The sequence below is a fragment of the Pecten maximus genome, chromosome 19 (genome assembly GCF_902652985.1).
Source record: "Pecten maximus chromosome 19, xPecMax1.1, whole genome shotgun sequence".
Taxonomy (NCBI): Eukaryota; Metazoa; Mollusca; class Bivalvia; order Pectinida; family Pectinidae; genus Pecten; species Pecten maximus.
The window spans coordinates 8,268,029-8,289,091 of NC_047033.1; the positions used below are offsets into that span (position 1 = coordinate 8,268,029).

Genomic DNA, 21,063 nt, shown 5'->3' on the forward strand with positions numbered 1-21,063 from the left:
TCCTTGGAAATACCTCGTGACATATCACCGAGGAGTCAATTTAATGTTTTGTCAGGTCCATGGAATTTTTTGTAATAGTGGCTGGATAATGATTGTTTACTTAAGTTTCATTGACCAATTTCCTGTTTTCCTCACAAGGACCTATCAGTGATAAAACCTGTTAGTGCTAAAAAAAAAATTCCCCATGCATTGCGGACCTATTTTTAGCACAAGCAGGTCAGCAATCTTTGCCTCCAATTACTTAAGGTGTTACTTTGGACAACAGCCAATCAGAATGCTGGAAACAAACAATTGTTTGTCATCACTTTGTTTACAATATGGCAGACAAGATACCCCAACAGCGTTTCACTACAGTAAACGAAGTAGAATACCTACGAAAATGTAAAAGTAAGTCTAATAGTGATAACCACAAATTATATTAGCCAGGTCAACTTAAGCAACTAGAAAATGTCTGTAAGACATAAATGCCCCCGCTGCCGCTTGACACATAAGCAGTTCCTGAGATTAGCTAGTTACATATTGCAACGGGACATACTGTGGCTAGGAATGGACAAGGATAACGCTATGTCTCGGCTAGGGGACCGAACCTAAGCATTTCCAAAGTGACGGCAAGTGTCATCTAAGGCATTAAAGTGAGGCAGAGAAATAAGGAAGAAGAAAGTTAAATATTTCAAAAGAAGAGAAAAGATAAGATCACAAATTTAGTTGCATCTTACAATCATGTAATAGGGGCAGCAGGTACAATTCCACACCCTCCGACAGGGCCAGTATTGAACTAATGAATGACTTACTCTCATCATTAAGTAATTTCTCCAGGTATGTCTTGTCACTGTACAGTTCTTCGAGCAATTGTTTGATGGTCTTGGAATCGTCCGTACTCCTTGTATAATCACGCTCTTTCTGTGATGCTTTCTTTGCACCAGGTTTACCATATGCTTTTGGAGGAGGTTTCTTAGACTAATAAAGAAATAAAAAAAAGTTGATTTAAATACCAACAGGACATACCAAAACAATGGGAAATTCCATAATATTCCATAATATAATCTTTTTTTTTATTAGATGATTTAAAATAATATTTTCTTATTACCCATTAAATATTTTAATAGTTTTCATTTATTAAATTAATAATAAATTTTATTCCATAAAATAAGATTTTAACATATTTGATTTTACAGTGATGGAACACCCCAGAAAAAATATAATTTAATTGCAATCTGTAATTACTAAAACAATCAAACCAACAAAAAATTCTGACTCTTCCTTTCCTTTTTAATGCAATTGCATGATCTAGCCAGAAACTTATACAGTACTATTATAATAAATGTTATCTTAAAATTGAATTACATATGAAAACCTTTGAAGTTTAAACCATTTAACCCTTTCTAAATATAAAAATTAGTGTACAATAGCCTACAATGTAATGCAAGTTCATATTATTATTTCTATGATAATATATATATATATGGCTAATATTAGAAATTCATGCAATTTCTATAAATTGTTATAAATTGTTATGACAGAGTACTGCAATGCAGGCTGCAGTTCTATAACACTAAATTTGGTTCCACTGAAAACACAAAGTCTGTGATCTGAAAGACAACAATTAATTAAGTGAAACAATATTCCATATCCTGTGAAAGAATTGTAACATAGCGTCTGAAAATTGATCAGCAGTATATACTGATGTGACATACAATAAATGTTTTAAATTTCAGTCCCATTAACATGCAAACAAAAGTGGCCCAATCTTTATACTGCTGGATTGGCAGTCAGTCTCTCAGTTAAAGAGTGCATGTGTAGTGAAACCTGTCTATAAAGACCGCTCAAGGGGAACAGTCACTATGGACAGGTTGCCTTTATAGACAGGTCAAGATTTGGAACTGCCTATATATGTAATGTGTGTTTAGTACATGTATGTGTTTTATTGTGTAATGATATCCATATATTTTTTTCTATTATAGTTAAATTTTTTAGTTTATATTAAAAGTCTATAAGTCATAATTGGGTCAGGGTTATGGAATATTAAGTTAAATTAAACTTTGTTTTATCAAACAGGATGGAAAACTTTTTGAAAATAAATTGCTATGGTTTAAGTTTAATAGAATTCAAATCTAAACCATCATATCTTTATAATATCTATATTAAAAAAGAATGTGTGTATTAAAACTCTGTGATTGTCATCCAAATGATTCAAAGATGAAATGTCATGGTTTTTGTGTTTTTGTTTTGTTTCTTTTTCTAATGAATTAATGAAAAAAATATGATTACTTTTTTGTTTTGATCATTTCATTTATCAAATTCATAATGAAAAACAGCAACAAATATTCCAATACAATGCTGATTCGTGAATATAAACAAATTTGTCTCCACAGAAATAAGTATAATTTTTTTGTTTCCGATGTTAACTAATTCATATATGAAATTACATTTCCCATTTGAATTTTACCTAAATATATAAAAATTAAACTTTAAATGAAGCACATCACAAATGATTGGGTATATAATACTTTCAAACATTGTCATTTTGACAATAAGTTAACTTAGGGATCAACATCATATCAAACAGATTATATTGGTGTGTTGTTTTACAAAGTCGTATAGCCATACTGTACAATCTCAAGTGGACAATTAGCATTCATTAATTACACTGACACTAATTAATTGCATGCAACATATTTCTCTGATTTACTTACAATAGTCAACAATTCTTGAATGTGAAGATGCAAACATCGGAATGAGGGAATGAATAATATACATGACCTCAAAAAATGCAATACATTGTATCTATATCTGATTTTCTGTGATACATTTTCGACACACATCAACAGCACTCTTTTAACTATTACAAGTACAGACTGTAATTACACCATTAGGAAATAAGAAATTCTTAATATACATGAAATTAATTTAGAAATGAAGATAACTTTTTGTCCAATTTGCTAAATGTAATTATTGCTCAAAATTAGTTAAATACACAGTGTTTATTAAAAAATTAAAAAAATATAATTTTGGTCTAAAATATATATCCTTGCAGTTTTTCCTCTTTGATTTTATCAAACAATGTTAACTGTTGATTTGGTGGAAGCGGAGTGTGGTGCGATACAAACATTGATGGGGGAAACCCTTCCTCCATTTGATTCTTTACAATCAAACAGGCAAAACAACAAATATACTAAACATCTCAACATTTGCCTCACTTTTGCACCCTTGGATCCCTTAACTCCCTTTTTATGGTCTTTCTTACTATCCTTTTTTCCTTCTTTTTTACCCTCCTTTTTTCCTTTTGTTTTCTTTTTAGAAGATTTCTATAAAAAATATGTTGAAATTTGAAAATAATGAAACCACAAAAACAAAGTGGACTAGTGAGAAAACTTGTTATAAAGTCAATGATATAAGCAATTTCAAAAACATGATAATAAGCAATATATTTGTGATATTAAGCAATATATGACATAAGGAGAATGTACCAGTAACAATACATGTCCATTGTCCTAGCAATTCATTCATTTAAAACCATAGCCACTTAAAGATATACACATCTGAAAACTCATCCTGGTTTTTTTTATACAAACAGTAATTCAAATATTTATATAATATACTGAAAATTGTGCATAAACATTAATGTGTGCTACAAAACTGATGATGTGCTGTAGTAACTATATTAAAGTGATGTATTTCATGTAAAAATGCACACTATTATAACATTTTCTTTTTTTTTAAAAGACCATTTCACATTTGTCAAGATAATTATACAAAATCTTAATGATTCTTTGATTGGAGAAATGTGTAAGAAGCACATGTACAGTGTATCAATTTAGATATCACTTAAAATGATTAAAATGATACAATCATAAATCTACCCCCCCCCCCCCCCCCCCATTCATTCCTTGTTTTTGCAATATGTTGTACTGTATATATAATTACTAATTATATCCTTCTAGTTTTCCATTTTTTATCGTAATGAAAACTACAAGAATTTTTGAGAGAAATGGGTTAAATGAAAGTGTGTAAAATTAATTAACTAACTGATTTTCCAACACCCTTAATTAATGGAAGAAAATGAAATGTTAAAAGATACGGAAAAATTTTGTTTTTTTTCTAAAAATTATTTGATTCCGTTAATGATGCATAATAGCAATCAAATGAACTCCACACCAGATTCTATAGAAATATAAAATAAAACAGGGAAAAAGAAATCATTTCTATAGAATGTAAGAAACAAGAAATAATTGAAATCAATATTCATCTTAGTGTTCTCACCTTGCGTCTGTGTTCCTATAATATGACATATTAGAAGAATTTTGATGAAAACTGAATTCTAAAAACAGCTATATGTCGTCCAACTATGTGCTTTTTAAAATTTCATATTATACATTTAAAGTAAATTGGAACCAATTTCATATTGATTCACATTGGAGGGAATAACCAAAATATTGTTCAAATATAATCTGAAAAAAAACTGTCCTTAATGGAATTGCTTCTTTAAATGTGCAGATAAATAGTATATCTGTTACTGAAATCCCGATCTGGAAAAGATTTAGAATATATGTAGCTGAAAAGAAAACAAATCAAATCTTAAAGTGTAACAAAATGATATGATCATTTTTTTTTAGTTATGAAATGAGCATTAATGGTTAATGATCGATGAAAACAACTGATGTTTGAGGCAAATTTATATCTGAATTTCTTCTGACATAATATTTATAAAAAATTGATATAATCATAGCCTTATATATAATAGGTTTTATTAGATTTCTTTTTTTTTTCTTGAAAGAAAATATTTTCTTGGTATTATAGAAACTATAACTTGAAAAGAACCACATCTATAATGGTCACATTAAACCTAAAGATAAATCTCGTGGATTTCAAATGGGCTAGCAGAGACGTCTCAGGTGTGGATTTAAATACTTAAATCGTCCAATCACTTAATCAGACTCACAAAACAGACGGTATAATGTATTACCATCCCTAAGATATAGTAGTCACCACAAACTAAATAGCTTTATTTTAGAATTAATTCCCAAATGTGACCTTTTAAATTAACACTTGCCTCATTCAATTTGAAAATCATGACTTGAAGAAATTAAATCTTTGGTTGTTTCTTTTTCATTATTAGAATTTTTTTTAATTATTGGAAAGGGAAAAAACGGAGAAAAAATACATGACATATTAAGTGAATGATAAATGTGCCAAAATTTGAATGAAAAAACATATCATAAATATTGAAAACTGTTGGTGACATGTTTAAAACAATTCTTGAGTGCAGAACTTGTATAGCTGCAATGCAGAGAAGAAAACAGATAAAAAGAAAACTATGTAACTATTAGGACAACATGATCAGTAATAAAGTGCAGGTTCAGCCATACAAAACATAATTATATCAGCAAAACACTAATGCAAATTTCTTATTTACTATATATAGGTACATTGTATATACATTGAAAATACATATGAATTTAAAACTATAGTAACTATAGTAGATATTACAATTACACATACATCGTACACAAACATAATTATGTCAAAAATCATTATTTGACAATAAAAATGTTTCAAAATGTTTTAACTTTATTCTTCAAAATGTTAAATTCAAAAATTTGCATTAATAAATGGCTATATATAACTAGGTTTTCACCATCTGCAAACAGGACTCGATTGTATCTACTTAAGTCAGGGCTTGATTGTATCTAGTATACACTTAGTCAATTTTTTCAAAGCTATATAATTTAATTGTAATAACATCCAAAACAAGGCATTTTCTTCCTTCGATTTTTTTTTACATTTCAACGTGTCATTATACTTCAAAAACATTTCACAAAGAAATATTTACAAATGGTAGTAAAATTTTCAAAATCAAATTGAAAACAAAATATAATCATCACCGTAGATTTACAGGAGAAAATTTAAAATTTAAAAATTTGACTGCACGGTAGACACAAATTGGTCTGATGATAAAGATTTCAAATAACTAGATTCAACCAGCATATAACCCATACTTACAAACATTCATTAAATGAATTTGATTTGTAAAACAACATCAAGAATTAAATTGAGAAAAAATAGTAAAGACAATTTAAGTGATTTTGTGACATCATGAAGACATTTTGACATCATAGGTAGACATTATGACATCTGCATTGTGACATCATAAAGATACTGTGTCATTATAGGTAGACATTGTGACATTATGAAGACATTGTGACATCATGAAGACATTGTGACATCATAGGTAGACATTGTGACACCATGAAGACATTGTGACATCATAGGTAGGCATTGTGACATCATGAAGACATTTTGACATCATGAAGACAATGTGACATTATGAAGACATTGTGACATCATAAAGATACATTATGAAGACATTGTGACATCATAAAAATACTGTGTCATTATAGGTAGACATTGTGACATCATGAAGACATTGTGACATCATAAAGATACTGTGTCATTATAGGTAGACATTGTGACATTATGAAGACATTGTGACATCATGAAGACATTGTGACATCATAGGTAGACATTGTGACACCATGAAGACATTGTGACATCATAGGTAGGCATTGTGACATCATGAAGACATTGTGACATCATAGGTAGACATTAAGACATCACGAAGACATTGTGACATCATAAGACATTGTGACATCATAGGTAGACATTGTGACATCATATGTAGACATTGTGACATCATAGGTAGACATTGTGACATCATGAAGACATTGTGACATATCATAAAGACATTGTGACATATCATAAAGACATTGTAACATCATAGGTCCAGTCTATAATAGTGTATGTAGTTCATAAGAGATATAATTGCCATGCAAATTTGTGGTTGTCAGATTTAAGGAAGCAAACTACTATATGATCTTTCTGATTCATTATCCCATGGTTACAGTATAAATAATTTGCTAGTATTTTGCTTTTTCAGGAAGCGTTGTATATTGAGTTGAGTTTTTTCAGTAGCATATTATCTTCCAAACTAAGTTTCACATGCAACCTGATTCTAAAAAGCATTAAGATTATTAAGATTATAGATATTTTCAAAATTGTTTACAATATAAGATTAATTCTTACCAAAGCAGGTTGAATATGGCGTAGGGATTTTATTAATTTGTTTGTTAATAATTTAATCAACTTGGAGATATTCTAGCCCAGGTACATAAACACTGGAAATATCATAGCTGGGAATTAACACTTTAATATGAGGCCCATAGACTAATACATTTACTGGCCTTGACTTATAGCCATTCCCCTGTATTTCAATAATTCAAATTGTTTAATATTCTCTACTGGACTGAACTAAATTTGCACTAGTCCCTATAGGGCGTGCACGACTTCAGGTGAAACAAATATTTATGTAAGAGGCAATATGTCTTTCTCTGCTCAAGGTAATCTAATCCCTATCTATGTCACCTGTACCCACCCGATCGTTTTTTCAGATATCTCTGCATGAGATACAATATATATATACAGTGGAAATTTAATTTAAACTAAGAATTTCTTGTGCCCTTTCCGATTAAATAATCTTTAAAAACAAAAATATGATAGACATATGCTGTTCACCACAGCATAAACTTCCCTTAAATTTGTTCTATACCAGGTGAAATAAACAATAACAAGAGGCCCATGGGCCTTAACGGTCACCTGATTTTTGAAATATTTCAGTAAATTTGAATGAAAGAATGAATTTAAAAACAAATAAAACAAATGATAGTCAAAAATGTGATTTCCCTATAACTATAGTAAAGTTTATCCCCTCCCATGGGGCAAACGCGAGACCCCAGGGTCATGAAATTCACATTTTTGGTAAAGCACCTTAAGATCCTTCCATCTATGAAGAGTATTTGATTCTAACATATCTGAGAGTAGAGAAGAAGATTTTTGAAATTTTTGTAAATTTTACCCTTTTTGGCCCCGCCCACCAGCCCCTGGGGGTCAACTAGGGCCAACATGTACATACCATCAAATTGTCATTTAATGCTGATAATTTGAACCAAGTTAGAATGAATTCCAATACAAATCCAACAAATAATAGTCAAAAATGTGATTTCCCTATATAAACTATAGTAAAGTTTACCCCCTCCCCAGGGGCAAACGTGAGACCCCAGGGTCATGAAATTCACAATTTTGGTAAAGCACCTTAAGACCCTTCCATCTATGTAGAGTATTTGATTCTACCATATCTGAGAGTAGAGAAGAAGATTTTTGAAATTTTTGTCAATTTGACCCTTTTTGGCACCGCCCACCAGCCCCTGGGGGTCAACCAGGGCCAACATGTACATACCATCAAAGTGTCATCCCATGCTGATAATTTGATACAAGTTAGAATGAATTCCAATACAAATCCAACAAATAATAGTCAAAAATGTGATTTCCCTATATAAACTATAGCAAAGTTTACCCCCTCCCCAGGGGCAAACATGAGACCCCAGGGTCATGAAATTCACAATTTTGGTAAAGCACCTTAAGACCTTTTCATCTATGAAGAGTGTTTGATTCCACCTTATCTGAGAGTAGAGAAGAAGATTTTTGAAGTTTTAGTCAATTTGACCCTTTTTGGCCCCGCCCCTCAGGCCCCTAGGGGGTGGGGACCATATAATTCACAATTTTGGTTCACCCTCAGCTAGGGAAGCTTCCTGTAAAATTTCATTGAATTTGGTTCAGCAGTTTTTAAGAAGAAGTTGAAAATGCAAATTGTTTACGACGCACGACGCCGGACAAAAGGCGATTGCAATAGGTCAACTGAGACTTCGTCTCAGGTGACCTAATAAAATTCATTTCAATATGAAATTCCTTTTTTTTCTAATGACCTTAAATATAAACTGTGCTAAATTTTTCAAATAAAGAAAAATATGTATATATGAATTTAAAGATCTAAACATTCCAAGACTGAGAGCAGCCATGTCTAATCATGCTGATAATCATTGTGTACAGATGTATGAGCGAAAGTCTAAATTTGTAATAGTACATTGTGAAAAGAAGCTTTGTTGACAGTTTAAACACAAAACAACATTTTGTGTTGACGTTTACAAGATATACCTTATCAGTTTCATCTTCCGAGGGTGGTTCTGGTTCAATAACTGGCTAAAAACGAACATAAGTCATCTATAATTTATTCCAGCACTGCTTTCTAAGGTACAGTTTGGTGTTAATCTAATGTAGGTAAACGTTTTATTATCAACTTAATTATTAATTCATCATTCAGTACAACACATCACCTCTCGTACAGGAAACAGGTTGTCATCAGGTGTAAACTTCATGAAAAAGAAGGTTTATTTTTTATATATATATACTTAGAAATGCAAAAACAAAAACATACAGAAATGATATGAATAAATTTGACAATGTATATTAATTAAGACAGAAATCACTCAAAATTCCAAATATCACCTTTGGTTTCACTACAACTTCATCAGCTTCTCTCTTAAATTTACAAAAGAAAATTCTTGAAAGAAAGTTCTGGCATATTCCCCTCACAAATTAAATATTTGAGCACAACATCCTCATACCAATTAAGATATTGGTAATTAATTGAAAAACAAAACAAACAAATACTGATTAAACCAATCACAGCTGTAATATTGTTATCATGTTTAAGTTACTAATAATTGTGTTTCATAATTGGTCTCAATAGTAAAAAAACTATATTTCTCTATAGATGTGTTAAAAAATGAATATGTATTCTTTTTATTAATACGTACACTGTAAAAACATTATTTATCGTAAAAAAAAAGTAGTAGCATTTTGCTTATCTTAAAAATATAAACATTTTAAAATGATATTAGTATGACTTTAGATTAAAAACATATCATTGACGTTAGCAATCTAAAATGAATATTTATGTAACAGAATTCACTTTAAATCAGAGTTATATTTTTGAGCTACAAACATGATAAAATGTACTTAAATTTATTTTGAATGTTTTATGATAAATCTATATGCATAAAATATTGATGATATTCATGAAAACCAACAATATTAATGAAAATACATAACACACTGTTAGTTGTAAGTTTCATATGAAAACAATCCAGTTCTAACAATGAATATCAAAACATTTACCACTTTCAGCCACTAAAAAGAACAAAAATTACACAAAAATTTATAAATTATATATCTTAAAAATCAAGTTTTCTGCAAATAATGATGTTTTTCCTTCTTTACTATCTAATTATATGTTATGCTTAATAAACTGCTGTAAGACAAACATTCATGTTTTAAACTGAAGGGACAACATGTATACTTGATTATATACCTGCATGCTATAATACAGGGAGAAAGTATGATTTGTTTGCACTCTTCAACTTCCCATCATTTAAAACCTACATTTCAGACTTAGTATCTTATACCCCAGATTCATATGAGAAGGTTAATTTTGTTCAGGTCTGACAAAAGAATATTCTCCTTTTTACTCAAACGTATTTCTAAATTTGCACTTTTTAATTTTTACATACAGATTCTTACTGAATAAAATTAAAGGGTTAATATACTAAAAGGTTAATGTCAATTTTCGTTTAAACTAAATTGTTTTTTTAATTTTTTTTTAATTTTATTTTTCAAGATTACTGGCAATATCCTAACTTAATAAAGGAAAAGTTTTAAAAAGTAATATGCATCTGAATTTCATATGATACATTAGAGAACCATAATTCTCATTAACTTTAAAACAAGCATGAAATACAAAATAATTTATCGGGAAAAAATCTTCTAAAGATGTCATTTAGGATCAATTAATTCATATTAATGTTCAATTACATTTTTGAAAAAAAAAAATTATTTGGCTGGTTGGTATTGATAGTTTTTTTCCTACATTTATAAATTAATTCCTTATTAGTTGCTCTGAATTAATTAAAACAAGAAAAAAAACACATGAAATACTACATGGATTGGTGAAAGGACACAGCATAATTGATTCTGCATAAACTTTCTTTGATGACATACCATAGATTCAAATATGGTGAATTCTCAACTGATATGGTGTGAAACAGTGTCATGAATTTATGTAATACATTTATATGAACAGGTACCAGGTATACATTATCAAGCATAAAGAAGATATACTTTACATGTTTTCTAATTGTGCAGTCTACTTAATAGAATTAGATATTTTTTGTGCAAAAAACCGTCTACAACATTTCTACAATGTCAGGTACACATTAAATACATAAAAATATCAATATATATTTTAAAATATATATATAGCTTTATGTTTTAACAACTTTTCATTTCAGCAGATAAAATCTAATATGTTTACCATATAATTGATAATAATTATTTACATATCTGATTATATAGAACAGTTAGTAAAAATAAATAATACTTACATTGTCTTGTTTATCGAAGAAGGATAGGTCACCTGTTGTATCAAGTTTCACTGAAGAAGGACCTTAAACCATAAAAGAATATGTGTTAAAAAATAGGTATCTGTTCATTTATCGTCTGTACTATTTAATGGGCTTGGATAATTCTTTTGTTAAAAATAACACACATTAACTCATGAAAATGTTTTTTATTCTGGATATTTCGTTTCTAGAAGATGAGCTTATTGTTATGCTCGACTGCCATGTGATTTTTCAAAAAAAAAGTCATTAAAGTTGAGGTATATCAATGAACTGATCATAAATAATAAAACCTTTTCCATTTATCAATGCGCTGATCTTTTAAAAATTGGTAAAATGTGCTAAAATTTGAGTGTGCCATAAGTAGCATGTTTACAGTAAATGATAATATACTAAAACCCACATCTAATTATCTGTGTAGCAATAACGTCTCAATGTGTACACAATTTTATGTACATATGTATCACAGGATTTTTTTTTTTAATTATCAAAATGAAGCAATTTCTAACACAATACCACACATTATGTTTTAAAAAATTAGATAAATTTCAAATATAATAAATGAATTCGATCAGAAACTATATTGGCTAATGATCGAACTCACTTTTGTTTCATATAGTATGCATGTTTAGGGAAATAATTTTTTTAATGGCTCAACACCAATTCACTTTGGTCATAGCAACTGAATATATTACTTAATTTAACTGTGCATGCATCACCATATTTGGAAGCATGGCAGTGATTGGTTTCTGTTTATCTGCATATGTAATCACATTAGATGGAACAGTCTGAGTATAGTAAATAGTTTATGATCAAACTTGATTAATAATAGCTTAGTTACTAACTTCCTATGCTATTGTTTATTGCTTCTTGTGCTTTCTGAATGCCCAGTCGGAACTCCCCTCGCTCCTGACGCAACTTATGACCTCGATGAAAGAAAACCAAGGCAGTCTCAAAGTGTCCCAACTGGTAAAGAGCTTCTGCTTTCATCAATAAACCCTGAAAATAGAAAAAAAATTAAATGTCACTTATATATTTATTGTAAACAGTGAATAAAAATCCATTCAAATTCATCCCACATTGTTTGAGCATGCATGAATAGGTTTCCCTTTTAAATGTATACTTTAAACAGATCAATATATAATCTTCAATTTAACACAATTATGATAAGTTAAAATTTTATTTATTTACCAAATAAATATTGCATCTTTAAATTGATAGTTTTTCCTAAACTAAAATTCCTTACAAAATGAATAATCGATATTTTTAAAACCAGCTCACCAGTATATTTTCAAAGTGACCATCCTTCTCAATTTCTGATAATACAGATACAGCAACGCATATACATATAAGCATTTATTATTTTTCCCATCAATCTTAATACCATATTTGAGACATCTATATAGTTCTTTTATTCAAAACCTGAAATTTTACAAGGTAGATGCCTGACTTTCTTGGACATGTCAACTTACCATGATGTAATCTTTATCGTTAGAGAGAGCCTGCTCTGCATCAACCAGAGCATTATCAGCCATGCCGAGCTGTAGATGACATTTTGCACGAGTAACCAACACCACATTATCCTCTGGGTTCATATCAGATGCCTGTAGAATTATTAAAGCATATTATGTCATCAAATGTTATGTACTTCAAAAACTTACATATGAAGTAAAAATGACATGATCATGAGCAGTGACTGCAGTATCTACATGTTTGTTAAACTTATGAAGTTTTTGGACAAATTTAAGTATATATTACCAAAGGCTAATTTTTACCATACTATATATATATACTTATGCAATGTTTCTGAAAAGTCCACTAAAACAACAGCTAGAATTTAACCGTCTGATTACAGAATCAGAAACAATTAATTCAACCTAGCTGAAATTAACATTTATTCTCTCTTTCATTTCAAAATATTTTATTCAATCAAGCATTTACAATATTTCATAATAGAGATAGATTTTAGATATAAAGTGGATTGGACAACAGGCTAAGCCTATACAGGTCCTTTCCGTATTCTCTCTTTATGAGTTAACAAACTTTTTCATTTGTATATAACATTTTCACTTAGATATCATGTCAATTTCACACGTTCTTTATCCTTTATAAACCAGATTGGATTAAGAATTAACTCTCCTAAATCGAATTATGTTATTATCCATAAGTTAGGCTTACTATAATACATAGCTACAGTACAATACAAAATGGCCGTTCCTCTTTAAGCCGATCAATTAACTAATCTTTAAAACGTTAATTGGCCTCCCTAAGACTAGGAAATTAGAAATGAAAACACATCAGTACCCGAGTGAAACTCTCAACTGCCTTCTGCCATTGTTTAACGTGCACGAAATACATCCCTTCATCGCGTAAGGTCTCAAAAGACCCCGTCTCTTCTCTTTCCGAACCCATGTCGCTGTCGTCTCGGCCTTTCCTTCGACCTGGCATTGTCGTTAGGTCTTTTGTTCTCCGTTAATTGGATCTAGTACAATAGATCTAATCTAATTATCAAATTTTACCTCGACGTAATTATAATGATAGCCCTGTAACTAAGCTAAACTACCGCTAGGGTGCGCTGTACGGGCACCTGCAAAAATTAATTTGTATCGGATTTTATCCAGCCATCTACATAAGAAACTAGAAAGGCTCCGAACATTTGTTGTTATTGGTAACAAACCAAATACAGAATGTAAACCTCCGATTTATTTTGTTTAATTGCAAACATATTGTGGCATCAAAAATAATGGTTAAATAAAAAAACAACGTTTCTTTTCTAAATTGCAATGCATGTCACGTAAAATTTAAACGTACGAAACTATTTCCATCAGCTCCGCATATCTTGATTTGTTTGAAAATGGCGGACAGCGACAAGAAGCAGACGCCGAACGAAAATAATGACTCGAATGGAAAAAGTCTCGAAGACTTCATAACCGAACATTACCAGCAACAAAAAGTGGGTTCTTGTTAATATCTTTACATTAGTCTAAATCAGATTTCAGTTGACTGGCCTTACAAATAGCCAGCAGCTATTAGCTATATAGTCAGCTGGAAGAGTCGGGGTAAACAGACATACCAGGTATTTTAAAAGTGTTTACAAAACGATGCGATAGTGACGTGGCCCTGTGGATGTACTGTGTACACCAGGCATGGTGTCAGAGAAAACTGTACTCTAGCAGAAACCATATGGATTGATTTTTGACACAGATTTTGATGGCATGAGGTGCATTTCCGTATTATGCAATCATTCGATCGAAGTGAAATTTTGCATGGTGTTAGATAATGGTCTCATAAGTATGTTACAGAAAAAAATAATAAAAAAAATCTTCAATTACGAATTCCTGGGCGTGCAAAATGTCCCTGGACACTCCCTGGTCACTCATTAGGTACACCGCACCGCTCCACGAACGTCCTTTGAGAGTAACGTTACGTATAAATCAGACGCCTTGTCTAACGAAGATGTGATACCTCTACTCCAACAATGCTAGATGTTTTACACGGTGATATACTTAGGAGTGTGAACAGTTGCCCAATCATATACAATGTAAAAATATGTCCCACTGGATCTACCACTGCATAGTCTATCTCAGGCCTCATGCCATCAGAATATGTTAAAAAATAATCCATATGGTTTCTTCTTTATCCTGATAAAACTAGATATTCAATTAAAGTAATTGATACATATCTTCACTTAAGTTACTCCTATACGTATACAGAGGTTAATCTAGTCCGATTTTACTACCGTAATTAGGTAGTATTCCCCACTGATGGTGTTTCCCCTTTGAACAAAAACAAATTCCCCATCAAGAAAAAATCACATAAAACAGGGGGAAAAGTCTCCGAAACAGGGGAAACCCCTAAAATTTTTTTGAAATATGTAAGAATAATAGCAAAGAATAGCCGTAAAATGTTAAAATTTAAAGAATAATTCAAGACTTTGCGGCCATTCATTTCCCCTAAATTTCATAATGGGTAGTTTTCCCCAAATCCTGGATTAACCCCTGTTATATGAGGTCTTATTCCACCTGATTACATTGGTGGATATTGCGACATGACAGCCTGTCAAAAGTTTCCTGTCGTGTAAACCTCTAATATTATTGGAGTACACTTAAGTCAACTAGTTATTATATCGTTTTGTCTAAGTGTTAGTCTTATTTTGTAATACTAATAAGAGAGGAAAAGGTTCAAAGGACCAGAATCAATCACCATGATTACCCGATATTTTAGTAAAAACACTCATTTCGTAATATTTTTCCATTTCCGATCTGTCTTTCAGTTCCTGACCCAAAGGATGCAGCAGTATGTGATTCAAATTAATTTTAATTCAGTCAATTAGGGCATGTAGCAATTTAAAGGATTTACAACTATTTCCCAGACTGCCAAGCCCCATGAAGGGAGCCCGACTCCCAATTAGGCACATACCCAATTTGCTCATTCAATATACATGAATAGTAGCAAGGGAAACAATTTACTTTCATTTTCCAAGTAGCTATACCTGCATGGCCACCAGATACGATGATATAGATTACTGAATTAAACTATTTACAAAAAATCAATTTTTTACATGTATTTTTTTAAAATTTTGTCTGAATTAGGGTTAAAAAAATCAAAAACTCCATACATGGGAAGGATAAAATATATGCCATGGTTCCTATGGCTCAAACGATGGATTACTGTATATTAGTATATACCCTAATTACATTCCTGTCAGACCACTAAGCAGAATGGTTTGCAGTACATGTTCTTTTAATACACAATCATGGATCACATAATTATTGTACATCTGTGCTAGTAGCCAGGCTGGGTTTTATGATCAAAAGTGGCCTTCAGTTAGTATAAATAACTTGATTGTTTTAAAGTGTCAGTTTATAGCCCTGTAATTGACAACTGGTCTGTTTCTATTTTCTGATCTTGCTTGTACCGCCAATATATGCGTATAGTGCATATGCATCCAAGTCAAAGTGTAAGGCATTTCATTAGCAGTTCCTTAGTTTTAACCGCTCAGTGATGTTAGCAGTTTTAAGCAGTTTCTTAGTCTTCCTGTTAACAGTTAAATTGGCCCGAAAACAGTTTAAAAAGGCAATATTAACATCAAAACCCTTCAGTTTAGTCTGCTTTTGTATCATTTCTTTTGATATATAATATATATATTATATATACATTGTATATATTATAATTACAGACATATATGCATAATGAAATATCAAAATGGCAATTGACATAAAAAGACCTCACACCAACAACAAGAGGGGAATTATATTAAATAATAAACTTTATATTGTCTTTGTGAATAAAATGATTATCTATAAAATGTAATATATGGCTTCACTTTTACAGGAAAATGGACAGATGGATGCCACTGAGGATATTGATGATGTCCGGACTTCAAATTTCTTTGATAGAGCTATCGCAGAGAGCAGAAGGTAACACATATTTTGCTTTAAAATTCCACATTAATTTTGTAGAAAATATCTTCTGATCAAATTAAACCTATTCTATCATTTCATTAATTAATTATAAGGAGCCTAATGAATTAAAACCTTTTGTATCCATCAATAAATCTGAATTTATGGTACAAGCTCTAAACATTTGATAGTTACATACATTAACAATGTTGGGGAAACATGTTTCTCATATACATCTGATAACATGGCATTTGTCGTCAATCCTAGATGGCTTGTCATGGATGTTTTAATGTAACTGATATTGAAGGTCATATAATTCAAGGTTAATGGTAGCCCAAGTTTTCTCTGGCCCTAACACAATGTCAGGTGTAGGACATGGTGTCAAGGCCAGAGAAAACTCTGACTTAAGGTTAAATGGGTCAATATCAGTGTTCGGAATCCATGATCGATTATCAAAATTTCTCAAACATTAATCGAGATCCAATTATTAATCTATCATAAACAGAAAGGGAAACATTAATGAAAATGGGGGAAAATGCAGTGGATATATTAAACGCATATACCGCTATATTATAATGCATGTTTTGCTTTAAATTTATGAGTGGTTTTGTTCATTTATTTATTATTATTATTATTATTATGAAAATTTCCATATTGTAATCAAACATATGATCAATCATAAAAATCATGATCCATTTGCCTTAATCAGAGCTAAAATGACATTATTGATTAGATTGATTAATCAGAACACTTAAGTCAACATCTCACTATTGACTGTTTTAGTTAATTAGGAATTGTAATTTTGTATGTACATGTACATGATAATATAAATCCCTTGTCAGATTAAAAATTCTTACGCCATCATTTCATTAAGTTCTACATTATGTGATATATGGCAGTGTATTATAAGAACTTCAACTTTTAACGTTATAGGATGAACAAGGAGGTTGATAAATCACAAGCAAAACTGGACAAGCTGTCAGCAGAGTTTGGGGCAGAAAGACTTTCCGCTTGGCAGGCGGAGCATGCTGCTGAAGTCCTGACACCAAAACAGATAACCGCAATAGGCCTGCAGCAAACCTGACACTAAAGGACCCAATGAAGTTAACATGTTAAACTGTTTATGCAGTAGCAGTTCTGTTTGCCTTTGTATACTTGTTCATCATGGTCTGTTTGTCATAGTTGTTATATATTTGCTATAAAATCAATTTTCATCTGAAAACAATATACAACTGAATATATAATCCTGTATACAACTGTTTGTATACATAATACATCCATAGAAATTATAAATATTTTAAAGGGCTTTCTATAATTATTTCCAGCACCCTTTTTTTTTTAATTTAAGATATTACAGCATATAAATTCAAAGATAACTGTATATAGCTTTATTTCATTTATTTGGTCTATATATGTCAAATATACATGCTCTTTGCAAGCTATATAAATTTAACACTTGAAAAGTCCAGGTCCACAAGTTTATACAGTATGAGCATTGAACAAGTGACAAATACATTGTACATGTACAAGTATATATATGTGTGTTAGAACTAGTGTGAACAGAGGTACACAACTGTATCACAGGTGCCTGCATCTAGATTTAATTAAATTAAAAAAATATATTATTGGTCATTCCACTGATCAGTAGTAAAATATAATTACTGTACATGTAGTATTACTTGATACGGACATCTGTGATATGATTGTAACTTCACTGTGGAGCTGTGATGTGACGGTGAGGATACAGGCATCTGTACCAGTGTCAGTGCATGGAGCTGTGATGTGATGGTGAGGATACGGGCATCTGTACCAGTGTCAGTGGAGCTGTGATGTGATGGTGAGGATACGGGCATCTGTACCAGTGTCAGTGGAGCTGTGATGTGATGGTGAGGATACGGGCATCTGTACCAGTGTCAGTGGAGCTGTGATGTGATGGTGAGGATACGGGCATCTGTACCAGTGTCAGTGGAGCTGTGATGTGATGGTGAGGATACGGGCATCTGTACCAGTGTCAGTGGAGCTGTGATGTGATGGTGAGGATACGGGCATCTGTACCAGTGTCAGTGGAGCTGTGATGTGATGGTGAGGATACGGGCATCTGTACCAGTGTCAGTGGAGCTGTGATGTGATGGTGAGGATACGGGCATCTGTACCAGTGTCAGTGGAGCTGTGATGTGATGGTGAGGATACGGGCATCTGTACCAGTGTCAGTGGAGCTGTGATGTGATGGTGAGGATACGGGCATCTGTACCAGTGTCAGTGGAGCTGTGATGTGATGGTGAGGATACGGGCATCTGTACCAGTGTCAGTGGAGCTGTGATGTGATGGTGAGGATACGGGCATCTGTACCAGTGTCAGTGGAGCTGTGATGTGATGGTGAGGATACGGGCATCTGTACCAGTGTCAGTGGAGCTGTGATGTGATGGTATGGTGAGGATACGGGCATCTGTACCAGTGTCAGTGGAGCTGTGATGTGATGGTGAGGATACGGGCATCTGTACCAGTGTCAGTGGAGCTGTGATGTGATGGTGAGGATACGGGCATCTGTACCAGTGTCAGTGGAGCTGTGATGTGATGGTGAGGATACGGGCATCTGTACCAGTGTCAGTGGAGCTGTGATGTGATGGTGAGGATACGGGCATCTGTACCAGTGTCAGTGGAGCTGTGATGTGATGGTGAGGATACGGGCATCTGTGATATGATTGTAACTTCATTATATGTGGAGCTGTGATGTGATGGTGAAGATACAGACGTCTGTGATGCAAGTGTCAGTGGAACTGTGATCATGATGTGACAGTGAAGAAACGTTACAGCACTTGCTGACATAGATGGAACTTGCCCTGTATAGTTACTGTGTTGAAAAAAACATGCATGTACAACTGCTGTAGAGTAGAGATGAAATGCTGTATAATTAACAGACTCTGTGTACAATATTGACAATGTTATGAGACACTTATCAATGGGTAAATAAGGAAAATGTAGCAAAGGAATGTACATTATTGTATATATAAGCAACTAACCTGTTAACAAACATGGCAAATACAATGCAAAGACACATTAATGTCAAGATTCCTTTATATTTTAAATACATGTACATACATGTACAATACATGTACTTCATTTTCTAAAGATCTGGATATTTTTTTTAGAATTTGATACCATTGATGATGATTGTGCACGTGGTGCAAGATGTATCATAGGGTCCTACCGTCCTATATGTAAGAAATATTTTTTTCTGAAAGTCATTGTGAATATTGATGATGCTGCATATATAGAAACAAAAATGTTCTTGAAGTGATATATACTTCTTTTTTTTTTAAGGCAAAACAGTTGTTTTAATCAAAACATCAAGCAATTTCTTTTACGATCGCTTACAGACATTATTTTTCCTCCATATTTTAAGACTGATGCATGATGCATTTTGTAGGGACTATATTTCTATGAAATACACAAACATGTACTGGTATCTTTTATAGAAACTGTAAGTTTGAAAATAACTTTTTATAAACAATGAAGGAATTGGGATTCAACCCATTCTATCTCTGTACACAGGTACTTGGGGTCAGGAACTAAAGTTATAATGGAATTGTCCAATTTTAATTTGTAACATCATTTCTTGTCTATTTATGCACCGATACAACATTGGAATCGATTATAAAGCGCTTTTTAAAAAAACACCCGTTTCTGGTTGTTATAATATAAACTCTATATTATAACAACCAGAAACGGGTGTTTTTTTAAAAAGCGCTTTATAATCGATTCCAATGTTGTATCGGTGCATTAATAGACAAGAAATGATGTTACAAATTAAAATTGGACAATTCCATTATAACTTTAGTTCCTAACCCCAAGTACCTGTGTCTCTGTACAGTGAAGCGAGTTATATATATGATGATAAATTATAATTTGATTGACACCCAAGTTCTAACATTGCTTTCTGAGGGTTGTATTGTAATTTAGCCAATTGATGTCTTATCAATAAACACTAAGAACACAGATGGGTTCCTGTATGTACCAAATGTTTGCAATGTAATACAAAAAATAAATGAGAATTTTATGATTTTTTTCGTAATACACATGCACTATACAGGTGAACAATGCAGGCAGTCTATATAGCTAGGCCTCTTGTTCTTATAATGAACATTGAACATATAAGGAGGATCCATTTTAAATTAAAATTTATTTATTGTTCATAACAATTTATTAAAAGTTGTTTTCTAAAAAAGATATTGCATTGACTTAATTGTTCCAAATCACTGACAACAGTATTAGTACTAGTACAATACTGGAGTGTCGCATAACAAAATGCTCAAAGG

At 31.8% G+C, this 21,063-nt stretch overlaps 2 protein-coding genes across 9 annotated transcripts in view; one reads left to right on the forward strand and one right to left on the reverse strand.

Annotated features, from left to right (window-relative positions):
- The window catches only part of LOC117318138 (tetratricopeptide repeat protein 25-like), a 35,269-nt gene extending 21,339 nt beyond the window's left edge, over positions 1-13,930 (reverse strand). For 2 of the 8 annotated variants that reach the window (XM_033873155.1, XM_033873153.1), the window contains exons 1-6: positions 13,650-13,925; positions 12,818-12,949; positions 12,191-12,344; positions 11,331-11,392; positions 9,046-9,090; positions 792-957 (exon numbers count right to left, since the gene is read on the reverse strand). In XM_033873155.1, the coding sequence (XP_033729046.1) occupies positions 792-957; positions 9,046-9,090; positions 11,331-11,392; positions 12,191-12,344; positions 12,818-12,949; positions 13,650-13,793 (703 nt within the window). In that variant the 5' untranslated portion in view covers positions 13,794-13,925. Of the gene's footprint in view, positions 1-791; positions 958-4,260; positions 4,276-9,045; positions 9,091-10,068; positions 10,081-11,330; positions 11,393-12,190; positions 12,345-12,817; positions 12,950-13,649 lie in introns of all 8 variants that reach the window. The other 6 variants (XM_033873154.1, XM_033873156.1, XM_033873150.1 and 3 more) reach the window with 6 other exon arrangements.
- A 235-nt stretch (positions 13,931-14,165) lies between these two features.
- Positions 14,166-20,178, forward strand: LOC117318139. The gene is made up of 3 exons (XM_033873157.1): positions 14,166-14,298; positions 16,680-16,765; positions 17,681-20,178. The coding sequence occupies exons 1-3, from the start codon at positions 14,200-14,202 to the stop codon at positions 17,829-17,831; spliced, it is 336 nt and encodes a 111-aa protein (XP_033729048.1). The 5' UTR covers positions 14,166-14,199; the 3' UTR covers positions 17,832-20,178.
- The last annotated feature ends 885 nt before the right edge of the window (positions 20,179-21,063 follow it).